Source organism: Cheilinus undulatus, linkage group 12 (genome assembly GCF_018320785.1).
Source record: "Cheilinus undulatus linkage group 12, ASM1832078v1, whole genome shotgun sequence".
Classification (NCBI taxonomy): domain Eukaryota; kingdom Metazoa; phylum Chordata; class Actinopteri; order Labriformes; family Labridae; genus Cheilinus; species Cheilinus undulatus.
Window position 1 is genome coordinate 21912291 of NC_054876.1, and position 20562 is coordinate 21932852.

The 20562-nt window shown below is 39.0% G+C and overlaps 1 protein-coding gene across 4 annotated transcripts in view; it reads right to left on the reverse strand.

Moving 5' to 3' along the window:
- Positions 1 to 20562, reverse strand: part of jade2 (jade family PHD finger 2) — a 312027-nt gene that overhangs the window by 241568 nt on the left and 49897 nt on the right. For all 4 annotated transcript variants that reach the window (XM_041800778.1, XM_041800775.1, XM_041800776.1 and 1 more), the window contains one exon: positions 9941 to 10026. In XM_041800778.1, coding sequence (XP_041656712.1) covers positions 9941 to 10026 — 86 coding nt within the window. The remainder of the gene's footprint in view (positions 1 to 9940; positions 10027 to 20562) is intronic.

The window sequence follows — 20562 nt, forward strand, 5'->3', positions numbered from 1 at the left end:
TTTACTTTTAGTTAATATTCAGTGTCTTGAGTGCCTGAAAACCTAATTTAAATATTACATTGTTATTATTTAGTAAATGGCTATTCATTCAAAAGCACTTCCATAAGATTTCCCCAGAAATGCAGGATTTGTTGAAACCAATCATCATCTGATTCACAACTTTTATGAAGACTAATTCACTAATATTTTAATCGTACCTTATTCGACAACACTCAGAGAGGATGTGCAGAAAAGTAATCTGCCTGAAAACAAGTGAAGCTCATCTGATGAACACTTTATGGACAAAAGTATTTGATAACACCAACAAGGACTGTAACGACATTATATTCAAACACAAGTACTTAAATATGGAGTTGGCCCCCTTTTGCAGCTATACCGACCTCCACCTTTCCTGGAAGGCTTTCCATGAGACATTTGAGTTTTTCTGTGGGAATGTGTCTACTCATTCTGTAGTGCATTTATGAGGTCAGGCACCGATGTTGGTTGAGGTCAGAGCTTTGTGAGGGCCAGTCAAGTTCTTCCACATCAAACCATGTCTCTATAGTCCTTGCTCTGTGCTTAGGGGCAGTTATGTTGGAACAGAAAACGCTTGTTCCCAAATTGTTGTCACAAAGTTGGAAGCATAGCATTGTCAAAAATGTCTTGGTAAGCAGAAGCATGAAGACTACCCTTCACTGGAGTCAAGAAAACTAACCCAAATCCTGAAAAACAGCCTCATACCATTATCCATCCTCCATCAAAATGCAGTCAGGCAGGTTATTTTCTCCAGGCATTTTGCCAAGTGCAGTGTCTGTGTGCTTTATACCACTTTATCCAACGCCTGGCATTGGATTTGGTAATGTGAGGCTGCTCTGCCATGGAAACCCATTCTATGAAGCTCCCACAGCACAGTTTTTTACTCACATTAATGCTAGGGGAAGTTTGGCACTCTTCAGCTAAGGAAACAGCAGAGCGTTGGGGACATTCACATACCATGCGCCTTATCAGTCCCACTTTGTGATTTTACGCGGTCTTCCACTTCATGGCTCAGTTGGTGTTGTTCCTAAACTCTTCCGCTTTCTAATAATATCAGTTACAGCTGACTGTGGAGTAGCAGGGATGAAATTTCATGAACCGTCTTATCACAAAGGTAGCATCCATCACAGTGCCACACTTGAAGTCACTGAGCTCTTCAGAACAACTCATTTTGTATCACAAATGTTTGCAAATGGAGACTGACTGGCTAGGTACTTAATTTTAAACACCTGTGGCAAAAGGTTCGATTGAAACACCTGCATTCAATAATTAACAGGTATGGCTATATACTTTTGTCCATAAAGTGTACAAAATAATTCAAGGAAAGACTGTTGAATTTAATCAAATATAAAAGCAAAGGAGAAGTAAAACTAAGAAGGCTAATCTTTGTTGTTATTGATGCTAAGTGATGTAACTCACTTTGTTTGCTCATATACTGTACCAGAAATAATCTTAATCTGTTTCTGGACTTATCTTAAACTTTAAAAAAACATCCAACAATTTTGAATAAATTATATAAATAAACCAGAGTGAAGATTTCCTCCTATTAGTTGGTTCAAAATATCAACACAAACCCGTAGTGCAAGTATGTACTCTAACATTTCAGGTAGGAGTGTGACAAGATCACAAGAGATTAAAATGTTGCAAGATTTCTCACTGAAGTAAAACCTGTCTTCTGACATCAGCATGTAGATGCAGGGCAGCAGCCATTACTCTGATACCAAACCAAGCAAAATTACTGTGGAAGATGCCACTGCCACGCTCGAATCACTTGTGTGACAGCTAAGACACAGCGAATCACAGCTCATCTGGTCTCATTTCATCTTGTCCTCGTGAACCCAGTATCTTGTCTGGTTTCGTCTCGTGAGCTGAGTGTCTTGCAACACCCCTAGTGTCAAGCACGCTCTAGTAAGTGTATTTGTGCGCTTGTGTCCTCTGCCCATGTTTCAGTGTTTTGACACGTGTCACACAATCCCTGAGGGAGAGAAAGGGGATTTCTCTGAAGAAGAGGAGCTCCATTTGTCAGGAAAGATGAATCCAAAGGCTGCTTAAGAAGCATCATCTCTGATACAGACACATGCACATACATTAGATTACAGTGCATTTCTTAAAGGATTTGTTTTATCTGTGCTGGCTGAATGAGGGCTCAAATATGCACTGTTTGTTTAATGCGTATGTCTTTTTCCGCGAATTGTCAACCGCAGACCAAATATGTGCTGTCTGTGTTTGTACAGTTTGTCATAATGACTTCCTGTTTGTCTGAAAAATGTTTTAAAATCATTAATCTCTGCCCTCATCTAAACTAAGTTATAAACAGCTGTACATAAAAAGGACGCATTCGAATATGTCCTCATTCCACCAAGTTAAGCTCTCAGAACCACTTGTAAGAAAACGGGAGTCAAAGACTCTCAAATAGACACGCTCATTTTTAGAATAGAGCTACGCTGTTATTACAAGTCCACAGTGTTTAGCATTCGCCACACCTCCCCTCAGGCGTGGGTCAGAATCCTTTAAAAGACTCATCTACAGTGGGAGCTACTGGCATGCACTGATGAGAATTTTATTAAAGCATTCTAATGCAGTCTTGTCCGGCTACAATGTCAAACAAACACTGACGTTAATACCTCAAACACTTAGGGAAACTCAAAAAACACGCCCAAAATATTCAAAACAAAGCCTCTGAATACATTATAAATCAAACTATTGATTAAATTGAGGCAGTGTGTAAGTTAGCAGCCTTTTTAGTTTGTATAGCTTTGAATAGAATCTTCTCCTAATGGCCTTTATCAGACAAATCAAACGCTTCTTTTCTTACTCATGAACAAGTTCAGCTCCAAATGTCACATTTACATCTGACATTTGGTTCTGCTTGTTGCTTTTCTTTTCTTCGTTAGCTCGTATATCTACTCCTTGGATACAAAGAAAGTCTCTTTACATTTTTTTCATGTCAACAAGCATAGACATCTACATCATGCTTCCTCTTTTTAAAAAAACTCATCACTCTTTCCTCATACAACACTCAGCAGCTGTGGTTAGCTTCCTAAAGTCTGTTTTCTGTTTGTGTCATGGCTTCTGCCCATTGTCTTTCTGTTAAAAAAAAGAGCTGGGAAGTCAAGCAAACCAAAACAATGACACAGCTGAAGTAGCTGAAAGGCAGAAAAACTCCTCCTTACATGACATAAGATAATGCCTGCTGCAGCTTTAGAGTAATTAGAAAGAGGATCATATCATTTTATTAGGGCTGTGACATTTGACCTGTAAACCAAAACACTAGTTGTTGCTGCTGGTGCCTCAGGGACTCAGAGCATTCATTAACACCTCTGGTTGACGTGCTGACATGCAGCACGCTGCTTTGCACATCTAATACAACTCTCTTCAAAAAGACAGATCTTGAAGAAATAAGAGCAATTTTTACATTTTTTTTATGGGTAAACATTCAACATTTAAAAGAACCCTTGAAGGGTCAGCTAAATCATCTAAAGGCACAGGACATAATGCCTGGTCTGATTATATTTGTACAAATGGACAGAGACAGAAATAGTTCAATGAATAGAACTAAAACGTAAATAACAATGAGGGTTGTTGAAATTTAGTCAACCTGTGTCAAGCTTGTCTCTGCCAATCCCCTACTCTATATCAGCGCCGTTTTTATGAATGGAGGCAGAAGCATCGGTGAGATCCGGACACTGATCGCTATTAGAAAATGTTTAATAACAGTGTAATCATTGATCTCCCTGTATTTCTTTAGCCGACATGCATGCTGCTGCATTATCTAAGCCTGCATGCCCTTCCTCTCTTATTCATTGTGAGCAGCAGGCAGGTAGCCCACACCATCGCAATGTGGCTATGTGGATAAAACTTGGTGCATGTAAAAGGTTTGATAGTTAAAATGTTTGGGTTATTTTCTGGTCATCAACTTACAAATCTGTCATAAAAATTGAAATGTGAAAAAAATCAAACTTGTTATCTGGCCATAAAATCGTAATATATTTTTTTCCCATATCGTCCACCCTTAGTTTCAGGATGAGCAAATTAACAATGATCAGTTGTTAAAACAAACTTAAGAGTGTTGAGAATGATCATGAATAAAGAAAAAGACTTCAGCTGATTTAGATATGTTGGTCTGGCCTAAAACACCTCCAACTTATTTGTTTGTACAGCCAATATTTTCAGCTGATATAGGCTGATTTGTTTTAGACAAAATTTTGGTTGGAAAAAATGGCAGAAATTTTTATTCAGCCAATACTGATAATTTCCTTTTAAAGCTAATATCTGCCAATATTGACTCCACACCAATAATATTGTGCACCCCTAGAAGCAATTAGAGCCAGGGCAAGTCAAGATGGAAATCACCACTCTGCATATTGTGAAATGACAGCCCCAATTAAACTTAGGTCTCTGCTAGACCAATACTCTATATCCAAGGTATTTACAGTCATGGATGAAAGTATTGGCACCCCTGGAATTTTTCCAGAAAACACACCATTTCTCCCAGAAATTGTTGCAATTACAAATGATTTTGGTATACATGTGTTTATTGCCTTTACGTGCATTGGAACATCACAAAAAATTCAAAGAAAAAAGAAATCACACCTGAAGCCAGTTAGAATGTATAAAAGTTGACTCAACCTTTGTGTTGTGTGCCTGTGTGTGTCACACCAAGCATGGAGAAGAGAAAGAAGAGCCCAGAATTGTCTGAGGACTTAAGAAGCAAAACTGTGGAAAAATACGAACAATCTCAAGATTGCAAGACCATCTCCAGAGATCTTGAGATTCCTTTGTCCACTGTGCGTAATATAATCAAGAAGTTTACAACCCATGGAACTGTGGCTAATCTCCCTGGATGTGGACAGAAGAGAACAACTGACAAAAGAATGCAATGCAGGATAGTTGGAATGGTGGATAAACATCCTCAGTCAACATTCACACAAATTCAGGCTGTCCTGCAGACTCAGGGTGCAAAAGTGTCAGCTCGGACCATATTTCATAATCTGAATGAGATGAAGCGCTATGGCAGGAGACCGAGGAGAACCCCACTGCTGACAAAGAGACATAAAAAAGCCAGACTGGAGTTTGCAAAAATGCACCTGAGTAAGCCTCAGTCCTTCTGGGAGAACATTTTGTGGACAGATGAGACTAAGGTAGAGCTTTTTGGAAAAGCACGTCATTCTACTGTTTACAGAATGAGGCCTACAAAGAAAAGAGCACAGTACCTACAGTCAAACATGCAATGAGTTTACAAATGACAAAACAAATTAGTAGGGATGTCCGATATTGGCTTTTTTACCAATAACCGATATTGTCCAACTCTTAATTCCCGATACCGATATAAACCAATACCGATAATATGCAGGGTTTTTTCCACCAAAACTAATGTAAGGTAACAACATCACATATACCCTGTTGTGAAATTAACACATTATGCCTAATTTAGTCACTTTATTGTGATGCCCCACTGGATGCATTCATAAATTTAACAACAAGGCTTCCAAATGCAAACGTTTGATTTCCCTGTGCAAAAATGAGAAACAACTTCAACTTAAGTCATGAAGAAAAGTGCCAACATGGCACTGCCATATTTATTATAAAAGACAAGTGCTTCTTTTTTCTTATTTTTTTACATGCTTCAAACAACAGCTTGGATCATGCTCTCCCTGAGATAATCCTGACAATACCCGGCCACTACAACTAGGGCAAAATACTTAGTTTTGACTTCTTCACAAATGGCAAAACTACAACAAAAACATTGAAGGCAAACAGCTTCAGTACAGACTAGAGTAGTACTAGTAATTGTTAACAAAGGAGTAAAAATGTTGGCTGATCTAAACTCAAGTTTTTTGAAAGAATTTTTTTTTTTTTTTTAATGAAAATCCGATACCAATAATTTCCGATAATACATTTTTATGCTATTATCGGCCGATAATATCGGGAGGCCAATAATATCGGACATCCCTACAAATTAGTATCTTTCAGAACAAGTTCAATACAAAATTACAAAGTCAAAAAACACTAACATTTTTACATTTCATAAAAACAAATTTAAGATTAAGAAAATACATATAAAAGTTTAAATTTAAAATGTATAAAACAAATTTACAAAATGCAAAATGCTTTAACATGAGCTTAGATGAATTAACAAGTTGTAGAACACTTTTAAAACTTGAAAAGTTACATCCCTTGTCATTATTTATCCACATACAAGGAAACAGCAGAACTAATGTCATTCCTGTCTCAAAATTAACTAAGCAAGCTCCTAAGAAGTCCAAGTTGCAAAAAACAAGCCCAGTCGGATCCATCAATATCTCTCCTGCAGCTCTGAGATAAATGCCACGACACTTTCATGCTTGACAAGTAAAGCTTTCCTGACATCACTTCAGATACACTTTTAACACTCTTGACATGACAAAACTTTGCTCTGAACCTTTGTCAGATGTCACTTCTGCCCCTTTACATTTCCCTGACCTTTCTTGTCACTCACTGCTCCCAAAAAGCAGCATGATTACAGCAAAACATCATCCTTTATGTGAGCAGCGTTCCCTCCCCTGAAGGGATGTGAGGAGGCAGTGTTCTGAAAGGGAACGTGGCCCTCTGGCTCCCTAACCAGAGCCCGGGTCACAGCAGAGAGCTACAGTAGTAATTACCGAGAGACTGATTGCTGACAGGTCCTTCCAGCAGCCTGTGGTTAACTGGATGGAGCTGAGGGGGAGGAAGCTTCAAATGTTCAGGCTTGACAGATGCTCTGCTGATGACTTGTACTTTGAGGTGGTTCGGGGGCATGTGTGCCATTTTGTTTCATTCATTCTGTTTTTGACAGTTTTAAAAGGAAACATTTGTGTTCAGACAGTTTATGACATTTCGGGGGAAAATAGTAAAAGAAATAAAAGGAGATGATTGACCATTTTACCTCAAATTTTCAAAGAAAAGTTCAGAAAGAGAGGGTAAACAGAAATAATATGCTTTTCAACTTAACCCATTTATTGACACTCTTAAAAGAAAAATTATAGCAGAGGCAAGACCATATTACCCTCTAAAATGATATTAAAACATCATGTTTAAAGATCTGTGTACTTTAGAGTTTCACAAGTGCCATCTGATGCTGTTACCCCTGCTCTTCTATTTAAAAAAATCTCCCCTAGAAACTTTTAAGAGAAGATGTAATTTGTTCCAAATGCCAGATAGTTATTTTCAGAGTGAGACTCTTCAAACAGTAAGAGACGAGTTAAACAGATTCGAACCCACTTCACTGACACAGTGGGAGGAATGTGTGATTGTGGTAGGCCGAGTGTAGCCACAACTGGTACACTGCACCATTTTCCAACTGGTTCATGCCAGTTTCTTCCTCAGGGTGGTCATTTAAGAGAGCTCAGGGTTCTCCATCATGACCGTATGGATGCACAAACCCGTTATTTTAGCCATCCGTCCTGTGCCATCCATGTGCCTGTTTGATTTAGCAGTGGTGGCGGAGATGGTTGTATTTACTTTGGACATAAGTGTTTGAACCTTTAAACCCACCAAGGAAAGCTTTGACGGGAGAACTTGAATGTAATTTATCTTTTATTCTAATATCCCCTTTGAGATGCTCTTTTACAAGGGAGCCCTCACCAAAAAATAAAATAAATTAAAAGAACAAAACACATTTTTGGGGGGAGCAGGTGGCCTAGTGGTTTAAGGTGCTCCCCATGTACGCGGGTGGCCCGAGTTCAAATCCAGCCTGAGGCCCTTTACCGCATGTCTCTCCCCCATTCTTGACCCTGTTTCTGACACTATCCACTGTCTTCATCTATCTAATAAAGGCACAAAAATGCCCAAAAATAAATCTTAAAAAAAAAAAAAAAGATCAAAACACCAACCTAATCCTTTTTTTAGTTGTCAAAATTTTAAACACTTCAATGCTCTCCAATATCATATGTTTAAAAATTATACTAGCTGTTATTTTAATGATAAACAGTATAGAAAAGCACTAAAGCTTTACAAAATTTTAGTTCTAAAAGTTCTAAATTTCAGAACTTCAGGTACATTTTCAATCAAAAACTGCCATGAAAAAAGAAAGGGGCACAAATAAAAACCAGACCCCTAGATACTTGAACTCCTTCACATGGGGCAAGAACACTTCCCACCTGGAGAGCAATCCACTGCAGAGGACCATGGACTCAAACTTGGAGGTGTTGACCTTCATCCCAATCACCGCACTCTCTGCTACAAACCGACCCAGTGCATGCTGGAGGTAGCGATGCGCACGGTTGATTGCTAAAATAGTTAAATTTGTTTATCAAATTAGCTTGCGCAGGATTTACGAGCCAGTCAAACTAATAACCTATAATTTTTTTTATAAACACAGGCTTGAAATCCTCGTCTATAATGCTCTTTTAACCTGAAATAAACCTTTCGCTGTTAGAGGCCGCTGTAGCTCCAGTTGATAGCTGCTGCCTTCCCATGTGGCACTTCATGGATGTAAACATGAGAAGCTCAGCAGTGGCTTAGCAGTTAGCGTGTAGTAAGAACAGCTTGGCATGACACTTTTTTAAAGTAGTAATTGGAAATAAAGTGGTGTGAAGGCTGTCAAGGGTTCAACTCACGTATAACTTCCAGCGAAAAGAAAAGAAGTGAAAAGAGGCAACATATCAAAGCACAATATTAATCTGCAAAGAGGAACGCAGGCTGGCGGTGCTAGCTTGTAATGTCAGCCACGTTGTAGAGAGTATATCAGGCTAACGTCATACCCGCTAACACAGTGAACCTGTGAGTTATTTGACTGTTTTATAGGAATTTTCTCCTCTTTAGATTAACCAGTTAAATGAAGTGTATATGAGCGTTTAGCCAAATAGGGAAATAGATGCTTAGGAACATCCTTAGCTGGAGGTTACCAGCTGAAGAGCCAACAGAACCACATCAACTGCAAAAAGCAGAGATGAAAATCTGAGGTCACTCAACCAAAAGCCCTCCTGTTCCCCGCTGCGCCTTGAGATCCTGTACATGGCAGAGGCCATCACACACCAACTTTGAGTCTAGGATGTGAAGCTCTCACTTTGGTTATAAAGGGATCTGTTGGCTCACCACAGTTGCCCCAGGACCCCGTATTACTGCAGTACCCCACATGACCCCCAGTGGGATCAGATAACTTACAAATAAATGCACAAGTTCTCAGATTTAATTAAAAGAATTTTGGGTGAAAATTGTTCTGGTTGTTGAAATTTTATTGGATTCTTTTGTGATTTCAACCTTTTTGATGGTATTTCATTCGATGCTCTGCAAGTGATTTTCCAATAAAAATAATTGACTCGCATGTGGCCGTTTAAATCAGACCAGGACAAAAAAGCAAAAACATTTAAAGCACTTCAATCAAAGGCAGAGAGAGTTAAAAGATACCATGCATAGAGCATGTCAGTGACTGAAGACTGTAACTACACAAAGTGTAAGGAGTCAGTACAGAAAAAATAATTGATTCTAAATGTATTATGTATGTATATAGCCTTCTAAAAAAAGACGAATAAGGAAGATGTCACAGCTTTCTCATAAAGATGCAAGAATGTTTGAGAAAACCAAAACCAGAAGTAAAAATCCCAGAAAGAGCTTGTTTTGTGGTTTCAAGGGTTTTTGTGGTGTGTTGCAAATTTTTCAGTGTTCAGCTCTGCACAGAAATGATCACTGAATAACAAACTCTGTCATCTGAGCTTTTCCAGATTCTGCACACAGGCCTGACTTCTGGTAGTTTATCAACTCCCCTTTAGCCACTGGATCATAAAAGCATTAAATCGTGCCACTGTTCAGCAACCCCAAACACTAAAGCCCCAAACCATAACAAATAAAAGACAACAGTTCAGTGGAGCCAAACCATGAACTGGTCATGGTTAAACAGACATTGTGTTTCATTTAACACATCTTTGTGCACTATATTAATGCCTGAGTGGCTGCTACACTAACTTACCTCTGATGGTTTCTTGTGCTGGTGGCGGACCCATGTGCTGCTGGTGCCTGTGTTCTTGGATGACCTGGACCACGATGTCACCTGACCTGCAGTAGACAAGGAAGAAAAATATGATCAGCAATGACAGCAATAAAGCCAGACTCTTCTATTAGGGTGTATGTTATGTTATGCATTTATATGTCATGTTGCATTATTGGTTGTTAGGTTAAAAGCTAGGATGCCTCCCTCTGTTTTGAATTAACACCTTTACTTACTCTATGCATGTCTAAGTCATGTTACTCTGCTCAGCAGCTTGATATTAGAGGTCTTAAGATCACACAAGAGTCACTAGAACCCACAAAACCAGCTCCCAGTGCAATGCCAAATCAAAACACATCTGTTGCATGTTACAAACTCTAAGTTTTCCAAACACTCTGACTTACAAACATCACTTAATATCTCGGTAATCCTTTAGGGTATAAAATGTAACATTCTAAATATTCATAAACATCTAATAAACCATCCGTGAATACATTGTGGTGTAGTAACTTCTTAAAATGAGTGTCAAAAGGAGTCAAACTCCTTCTGAGTTTGTTATCAGCTCTGTGTTCACACTGACAGGAGGGCATTTCCTTTGTTTTTTTGGATGTTAATTGGCATTCTCGGTCTCACAGACACTTGCCAGTGAAACACAAAGGGAGGGGTGAGGTGAAGTGTGGAGACATAAGGGTAGGGCAGAGCTGAGGGATGAAGCAGGTGGTTCCAAAGAAAGGTCTGTTTGATCATGAAGTCTGCATCTCTTAGTTGATAAGTCCTTGCCAACCGGGGAAAGGAAACTCAATCACCATGAAGCCTTTTCAGACCTGACTTTCACAAGCAAACACTGCTCATTCTCACCTCAAACACAGCAGGTAACACTCTGGCATCCTTTTCAGGGCTGACCTCTTTCATTTCATGAGTCAGAGAACTGGAGAACCAAGATGAAAGTTTGAATGTTTGTTTGGGGCACATAATGCTTATCCAGGATTCCTCTGTTGAAGAAATGCATGACTTATTGTCACTAGTTAACTGCTTTCTATTTTATCAAGTATTTGGCTGTAAATTACTGAATTCAGGTGTTTCAATCAGACCTGTTGACACAAGCATATAAAATCAAGCACCTAGCCATGCAGTCTCCATTTGCAAACAAAAAGGGTCATTCTGAAGAGCTCAGAGAATTCAAGCATGGTCCTGTGATGGATGCCACTTTTGCAAAAAGATGGTTCATGAAATATCCCCCCTGCTACATATTCCATTGTCAACTGTAAGTGATATTAGAAAGTAGAAGCGTTTACAACAGCAATTCCACGATGAAGTGGAAGACCATGTAAAATCACAATGTGGGGTCAACGACTGTTATGGCGCATTAGGGCTGTTTATCTACAGTCCCATTCAAATTTTACTTATTTTTTACAGATTTCGAATTATATTCAAGTATTTATGCACATTTTTATTAATATGTATGTAAAACATCCAGTTGCTTTAACCACCGTGTAGTTACACATTTGTCCACCAAAAGGACCCTCCTACTATTACATTACAGATGGCAATGAAGAAATAATGAGCTCAAAGCAAAAGTAGTTAATGTTGATTTTTATGTACTTTTTTAGTCCAAACACAGCCACCTGCACCCTTTAGAGACCTTTAACAGATATTTTGGCACTGATGGTCGACTGTCAAACAAACGAAATGTCAGAAAGTAAATGCCAAACAAAAATAAATTCAATTGCACCACTTACGGCAGTGACAACATCATGTTGATAATGAACAAAACATTTTTAAAAATGTTGTACTATCTTGTCCCTACATGTTTTACCTAAAAACATGAGGCGATCCACAGTTTCTGAATCAAGAACAGAGCGTTTTTGTTCACTACCGTCCCAGTCATGGAGAAAACCCTCTCCGGGATGCACAGGTAGAACTGGGACAGGAGAGGATACCTGGACTGGAATGTCTCCCACCATGACAGCGGGTTACTGTCGGTGGGCAACGCGGTTTTACTCTCTAACATCAGCATTTCTTGATGTAGCAAAGCCTCACTTCCCAAATCACCACCAACGTCTGCACCACTTTGGCCATAAACATTCCCAAACTTCCCCAATGGCAGCCATTGCAGCGCCTCTGTGTTTTGGTGTGAAAACTTTATTGTTCATTGTGTCACGTGTCACGTGTCACGTGTCACATGTTACATGACGAAACACTTGGTTCCTACACTAACATATGGGTGAAGTAGAGGCCAAGGAGAGAGGGGAGAGACTCGAGAACGACTATAAATAGCAACAATATTTTAAAAACACGCTCGAATAGTAACTTCAGCTTTCGAATATTAATGAGTTTTTAAATATTTTATTCAATTATATTCAAACCCTGAAATTCATTCCAACAGCCTTGTGGTGCATGTTGTGTAAAAGTCACCAAAGCTCTGCCGATTCTAATGCTGCAGAGTTCCAAATTTTCCTCTGGCATTAAGGTCAGCAGGAGCTTCATGGATGGGTTACCATGGCTGGGCAGTTGCATTCATGCCTCAAATCACCAAATCCACTGCTAAGTGTCAAAGGTAGTAGTGTAAAGCACACCAACACTGGACTGTGGAGCAGTGGAAATGTGTTCTGTGGAGTGATGAATCACGCTTCTTTGTTTGGCAGTCTGATGGGTGAGTCTGGGTTAGGCAGATGGCGGGAGAACGTAACCTGCCTGAGTACATTGTGCCAACTGAGAAGTTTGGTATAGGAGGGGCAACTGTATGGGGGTGTTTTACAGGGTTTGGGCTAGACCCCTTAACTCCAGTGAAGGGTAATCTTAATGCTTCAGCATATCAAGACATTTTGGACAATGCTGGACAGAGCCCTGACCTCAACCCCAGCAAGTACCTTTGGGATGAACTAAGATTGTGAGCCAGGCCTTCTGGTCCAACATCAGAGTCTGACCTCATGGACACAAATTCCCACAAAACACTGTAAAATGTTGTGGAAAGCCTTCCAAGAAGAGAAGAAGCAGCTATAGCTGCAAAAGGGGGGGGGGGCTTCATATCAAAGTCCATGTATTTGAAAACAGTGTCATTACAGTCACTGCTGGTATAATGTTCAGGCATTTGAATACTTTGGTCCATATAGTGTATGCACTTTGCAATTCAGTCCAAATCACAACCTCATTCATTTCCAAAACCATAAAGTTTTGGCACAAATCTAACCAAACTGCAACAGTTCTGCACCCAAAGCCATGTGCTAGCTCCAAACCACGCTGTATCATTAGGAAAGTTGTAACTGTTTACTAATAACACAGTTGTGAATTGTTTATAATTTTAACTAGTCTGGGGCAGAATGTCTGACACACTTTATCCATGCTGGATCCATCACAAATGTGCATCCATGCCCATGAATGTTGTTTAAAGCAGGTAAAATGAAGAACAGGTCTCTGGCTGTAGATCAGACACCATGAACACAGCTTGTGTTCAAAATCACTCTAGAGAAACTTTACTGTCCCAGTGGAGAGAGCAGTTTGGTAGACAGTGTTTACAATACAAATACAATAAAAACACTGTTACATCAGCCATTAAGAAACAGCAGGGAGTCTGTGTCCTACCAGAGAGCAAAAAGCTGCTCATCAACAGAGAAAAGAGTATTGTAGAAGAGTTCAAGGCCTTTGTAATTAACACTGATGGAGGCGATTCAAACACTGTGGAGAAGAACTTTAGACAGCAGCTGAACAAAACCCTTCCTTGTGATGGTTCTGACACCAACAAGAGTCAGGCCTTTAATTGAAGCAGATTGATGATGATCTATTAAAGGGTTTAATAAGTAATGACAGTATAAATAGCATCTTGTTAAGCAGTTAGTCCACTGTGGTCCTTTACAACCTCATTAATACGTAGCTTAATGGCAATTAACCAGACGCTGGAGCCAATATCCCACCCACCGCTTCAATCAGCAGCCCTGTGTGTGTTTTCCTCTGTGCCGAGAACACAGGAGCACGTGTGTAATTGCATTTATGCTGTTTTTACATGTATTTTTAAATCACAGAGCTACTGCAGCAGATATAGCCAAAAGCTTATTTTCGAATGAGCGCCATGAAGAAGGCTGTCATTAAGTGTTGCATCATATCCCAATTAAATTACATCATAGTCACATAATGGAAAATACAAATTTGCCAATAGTGTGTAAAGCACACTGTGACTGCATGTGTGCTGCCTCCCACTAAAAATATTCCCTTTGCCACCGCAGCAGTACAGCTAATTTCACTTGTGACGTCTAACAGCACTGAGGGCAGAGCTGCTGTCAGGCCTGTCTTCAAAATCACTGACTATCTCTCTCTAACACACTTACACACAAAATTCACTCATATACTCCTACTAGATTAACAGAGCTGCTAAAACGTCCAAACATTCCCTCAATCGAAATGCTTATGTTACATACAAATGCATGTATTCAATTGACAACATGGCCAAATATCACTCTTTTCTAAATCATCAGTTAATCATAACACACAGACACAGACAGACTTTCACGCTACAGCACGACTAGAAATATGGCATGAATTGACAGCCTTTCAAATTAATCCTCCTCTCAGCTGCTCTGAGTGGCAGTGTCAAAATGTACCACTGAACAGACTGTGCTGTAAGACTGTGCCATATGAATAGCATTTAAATACCTCTTTAAAAGACATATATTATGATAAAGCATATTTTCTCTTAATCTAATATATACTTTATGTAAGGGCTGCAACAATGAATCCATATCAAACCAAATACCAAAAGTCTTGGCAACATATCTGATCATTGATTTTCGTTGCGTAATTATTATGTCATTCATGGTGCCACAGATTTGTTACATCACAACTTTGACGACACCACACATTCAAATTCTGGATTAATGCTGTTAGACGCTCTGCTGTTCCTTTAGGAAACAATACAGAAGCACCGAACAGACTTCTCCTAATCTTGACATCAAATATTGTGTTAACTTGCCTTTAAACTAAAGCCTGTCACATTTTAATCAATATTTTTTTTGTGTGAGAAACCCCACACATAGTGACAAATAATCACTGATATTTCAGTTTTGGTCGCATAGTGTGTGGTGTAGACCCAGAGGATCACCTCAGTACACCACATACTAACAGATTCTGTTCATCGACTAGAAGAGTCTCGGCCTGATCTTGTCTCTCAAAACGCAGACTCTCATGCAGTTAATTGTGACTGCAAGAAGCTAATGTGGCTCACTGTTAGCCGCAGGCTAAGACTATTACTGTTGCCATTTCAGATCAGCTCCCTTCTTTGTCATTGCATCATGTTAGAGGTGCAACGCTACAAAAAATGGTACGATATGGTGCCTTGTGATACCTTGGTTTTTAAGTCACAGATTGAATTTGGCCCCAGGATACAATAGTTTCACATTACGTAGGTCATGATACAATATAATCACAATACTAAGGTCGCGATACAGTATCATCCGATATGATATTGTCATGGCACTTAGATCACTATGCGTGGGTAAGGATATGATATCACAATACCTAGGTCACAATACTATATCATTGTGATACTTAGGTCATGGTACAATATCACAATATCTAAGTCCTGATAAGATATTATCATAATAAATACGTCACGATACTTAGGTCACAATATGATATATCAAGATACTTAGGTCATGATACTTAGATTATGATACTTGCGATATTATCTGGTATGATATTATGATGGTACTTAGATCACGATGCTTGGGTTAGGATACAATATCCTGATACTTAGGTCACAACACTATATCATTGTGATACTTAGGTCATGGTACAACATCATATTTTAGTCCTGATATGATACTATCATGATAAATGGGTCACAATACTTAGGTCACATTATTATCAAGATACTTAAGTGACGATATGACATAATCACAATACAATAAATTATGATACGATATATCACAATATTGAGGTCATGATACTTAGGTCATGATACTTAGGTTACGACATAATATCACCATCCTTAGGCCATGTTACTTAGGTTACAACTAGGCCTGTTAATATAAACACGTTAACGCTTGTAATTAGTCTGCAAAGCATAATGCGTTAAAAAAATAATAACGCATAATCATATGACTACGTTTAACCACAACTTCCTCCCATGGTCCTCCTGCACAGATGTTTACCTTCCTGGGGTAAAAAGGTTACAGGTGGGTCAAACGCAGCCAGCAGTGATGAGTCAAGAGACGGACCCAGGTCTGCTTCACGGCAAATGTTCATTTAAAAAGCTGCCTAATGGAAGTCTGGATGAAACAAAAGTTGTGTGTACATACTGCAGTGATGAACTGTCTTTACTCCGAAGTACAACAAGTCTGAAAAACCACCTCCGGGCAAAACGCATCTTTTCTAATGTTAGCAAAGATGCTAACAAAAACACGGGATCAAGCCATAATGCCAAGCTACACCAGTGCAGTCCAGCAGACCCAGATTTGTCCTCAAACTCGTCAACATCTAAGCTAACTAATAGGACTGCTAATGGGTAGCCAGAGACTGCAGACCATCAGCGTCGTTGATGATAAGGGACTTTAAGACATCATCCGGGTCATCTTGGATGACCCGTACCACAGAACACCTTCAGTACGAGAACTACTGTCACAAGAATCTGTGAACTGTATGACAGATAAAAAGGCAACTAAAGTGGACCACTGGACATCAGTCAGCAAACACAGCTACAGTATACCTGATCATTCACTTTACAGCAGAAATTATTTTGTGCCTGATGTGTTTGTCTGCTGGACTCGTTTGCAGTCTGTAAATATTATTGCTCAGTGAATTAAGACACTCTGATTTACAAACCACAAATAGGTTTTAAACTCTAGTTTGTTTAATATTTCTTCATTTAAACACCACAGTTGTACTAATCTATCTCAACTAAAAATACAAGTAAATGGTAGTATTTTAAATGTTAATTTATAGATAATAATAATAGTAATAATAATAAAAATACATTTTTTGGTAAAAAGTGCTTTTAAAGTGTTTTAACATAAAGTTAAAATAATAAAAAATAAACACTTGGTAATAATAAAAATGTAAAAATCTGAAAATTACTAAAACTAAAGAAATGCTGTGATTAATAATCACAGCAGTGATTAATCATGATTAATCACAGCATAGTGATGTGATTAACTTGATTTTTTTTTTTAATCAATTGACAGCACTTGTTATAACACAAGATCACAATACTTAGGTCCTGACATGATATTATTATGATACTTGGGGTCAAGACACTTAGGTCCCAATTTTATCCTGATACTTAGGTCACAATACAATATCATTGTGTTACTTAGGTCATGGTACGATATCACGATATTTAAATCCTGATATGATATTATCATGATACTTGGGTCACGATACTTAGGTCACAGTTTTAACATTTTGCACTAGACTGAGTATTGAAATACCATGTGTTACGATGTATTGTGATTTATACCTTTTTTTTAAACTGCATTTTCTTCCACAGAGGAAAACTTAACCAAAGGTTTAAACTTGTAAGAAAAGACTTTTAGTCTATATTCAACACACTTTAATCAGCCCTCCTGTTTATTATATTGCCACTATATATTTTTTTCACTTCTTGCAAACCCCATGTGTCATGTCCATCTTATTCGTGCCCTGCTTTGTAAAAAAATCCCAAATAGGTTCATACGTTTGATTTAAACGCCTTGTGTCCTTCCCTGGTCCTTTCATATTTGTTGTGTAACTTTTTTCCTGCTCTATGACCATTACACTTCTACCGACCTCACCAGACAAAGGGTGCTACAGCACTATCAACTGGACGGAAAAATAATCTATTTTATTTTCTATAACCTTTGACTTTAATTGATGGGACCTGCTATAAAGTTTGGGAGCACTTATAGCCCATCTGAGCAGATGACGAGGTCAGAGTGTGCCTGGAGTCTTGGGACACTGTAGACATGAGGAGCCCACTTCTCCCTTCTACCAGGCCAAAATTCAAAGATATCACATATAGGATTAGTAGTTCTTAATTGCTTTTCTCCAAAGTGTACAGACGGACAGACATTTCAAAAGTTATCCTTCCTTCATATAAAGTCCACATGACTTTTTCCTGATGTGTAGAACTGTAACTGAAAGACGTTTAGGTGATGACCGGTGAAACACATCCAGCTACCTAGCGAGCACCTATGGTGAACGAAACTCTCATTTAAAAGGTAAAAGGTCACTATGGGTTGTGCGAAATTACAGACGCTGAGCCAGAGCATGGGGGAACGAGCGATGAAAACAAACAGCAGAGTCTCAGTGAACCGATCAATAACGTTAAAACCAGTCCAAAGACCGATTTGTGCCGCATTTTTGCCGATCCAGGGCTACGTCAAGATTGGTTAACCAAACCATATCGCATTATCTTTACACCACTGTTTCAGAAGTTATTTAACTTTGAATAACGTGTCTCTTTTTGTCGTATACAACAACACCATCCTCAGAGGGTTAAGTTGCCATTAAAACCTGAATTAATATCAGATCCCCACACTGAGCTGATGTCAAAACCCAATGTTGAGCTGACATCAGATCTCAGTATTGGGCTATCTTGACACCCACCCATGATTTATTGATTTGTGAAGAGTTTGTAGTTTTAACAAAAATATGACTTCAGATCATTTAACTCCCAGATATACCCTGCATTCTGGGGTGTAGATGGCCTAGTGGTTGGGCTGCACCCCATGTGAGTGGGCAGCCTGGGTTCAAGTTCGTGAAGTTCGTGTGGCTCCTTTCCTCACTCTCTCATCCTTGTTTCCGATTCAGTCAACTGTTCTTCTCTATCAACAAAGACATACAGAAAGCCCAAAAATATATCTTAAACAAAAAAGGAAAGAAAATATGTGCATTCTCTCTTGGGGTTATTGTTGCCCAATTTTCAGGATGTGACACAAAGATCATTTAATATATCATAAGTGAAATGGACATATTGTTATAGTAACTGCGATGTTGGCTTGGACTGTGTAGATGAGGCCTACTGTGGTTTCTTTTCAATGGGCCAAAGTTCCTGTTAAGCTCCGGTATATTTGGTTGAAATAAGTGCTGCTTTTCCATCATAATTTAGTATATTGAGTATTGAAGATACAGCCCTAAAAGAACATCTTTTTAAGAAGGATAAATTCTACCTTTATATTCAAAACTAAATCTAAATCAAAGACCCTGATACTTTTATGAGCTTTCAAAATATTCATTCTGCGGCCCTGTGTGCGCATCCTCATTTTCTTTAAAACACATCTCAATTTGAACTGAACACCTTGGGGAGATTTGGAGCAGTGTGTCAGACAGCAGCGCTCTCAACAAGCATCATCTGAACACAAAGGAGACGTGGAGAGTGGCTGCCAAGGCTCACTGAATCTTTTCTGGAGGCTGGAGGTGGAACAACACCTCACTTAGACGCATTGTGCTGGTGTTTCTTTCCATTTGTCACAGATTTGTATATTCAACAGTGAGTGTGTAGGAGTGCTATTTTAGAAGTGTGGGGTAGGTATACACACACTCAAAAGGACTGTGAGCTCATCTGCTGCATATTTTAGAGAATACTCATACATCTGCAAACCACAAGAGTGTGTGTTTGTGTGTGTGTGTGCAGGTTATATCCACATGCCCCACATGAGGCAGCTGCACCACTCCATCACTGTGGCGAGATAACCAAACGGGCTGCAGCGCAGTCGGAGGTTACCATCATGGCCGTGTGTTAATTAAAAGCCCCGCTTGGTGCACGGCAGCCAAAATTATCATGGGCATCCTTCAATTAGAAACCTGATAACCTCCAGTCAACAGATGCAGCTGGAGCCCACGTCGCACTGGCCAGGGGAAGCTAACGGCTAACAGCTAATTATAAAGCAGTCTGCGTGGCCCTCTACATGTGAGAAACAGCCTGTTAAACCTGCTGTAAAATCCTTTCAAACATGCAAACCTGTGACCACATCACAGTTAAACCTGTGCAAGGTCACTGTAACCTCTGGTGGCCCTGTGGCAGTAAAACTATTTCTTTAGTTTAAGCCCTCCTTTGCCCTGAATTCATCTCCATATATTTAAATTTTAAATTAACTTAAAAGTTTAAAGGTTCAGGACATTCTTCATCATCACTGTCTGCAGCTTTAATTTCCGCTCTTTTTTTAATCAAACCCCATAAGAAGCAGTCCTGCCTGAACTTTGACAGTTTGTGATGAATAAATGTAACTTTAGGGAAGGGTTTCCATCGTTACTGAGGAGCCATCGTCTATGAATAGATGCTGGGTAATATTATAAAAGAAACTATTTCTTTTCAGTACATAAATATAAAAAAGAAAAAGCTAAAAATAACTTTTGATTCATTTAAGATTTATTGTTAATCATCTTAAAAAGTTGCAGCAACAGTTGAAAAAGACGTATAGAGGGGAAAGATTATAGTTTTGTTCAGTTAAGAAATTAGGCAATATATTCTCTAATAGTTAAAGAAACGGAAGCCTTGGTTGAGCTTTGACACTAAAAACATGTTCATCTAATTAAAAAAATATACCAGCCTCAATTCAGCAAAGCTTTTGGGAAGACTTGAATCAAAAGTGAAGTCCAAATGTATATTAAACTTTCCATATCTATGTCTAATGGTG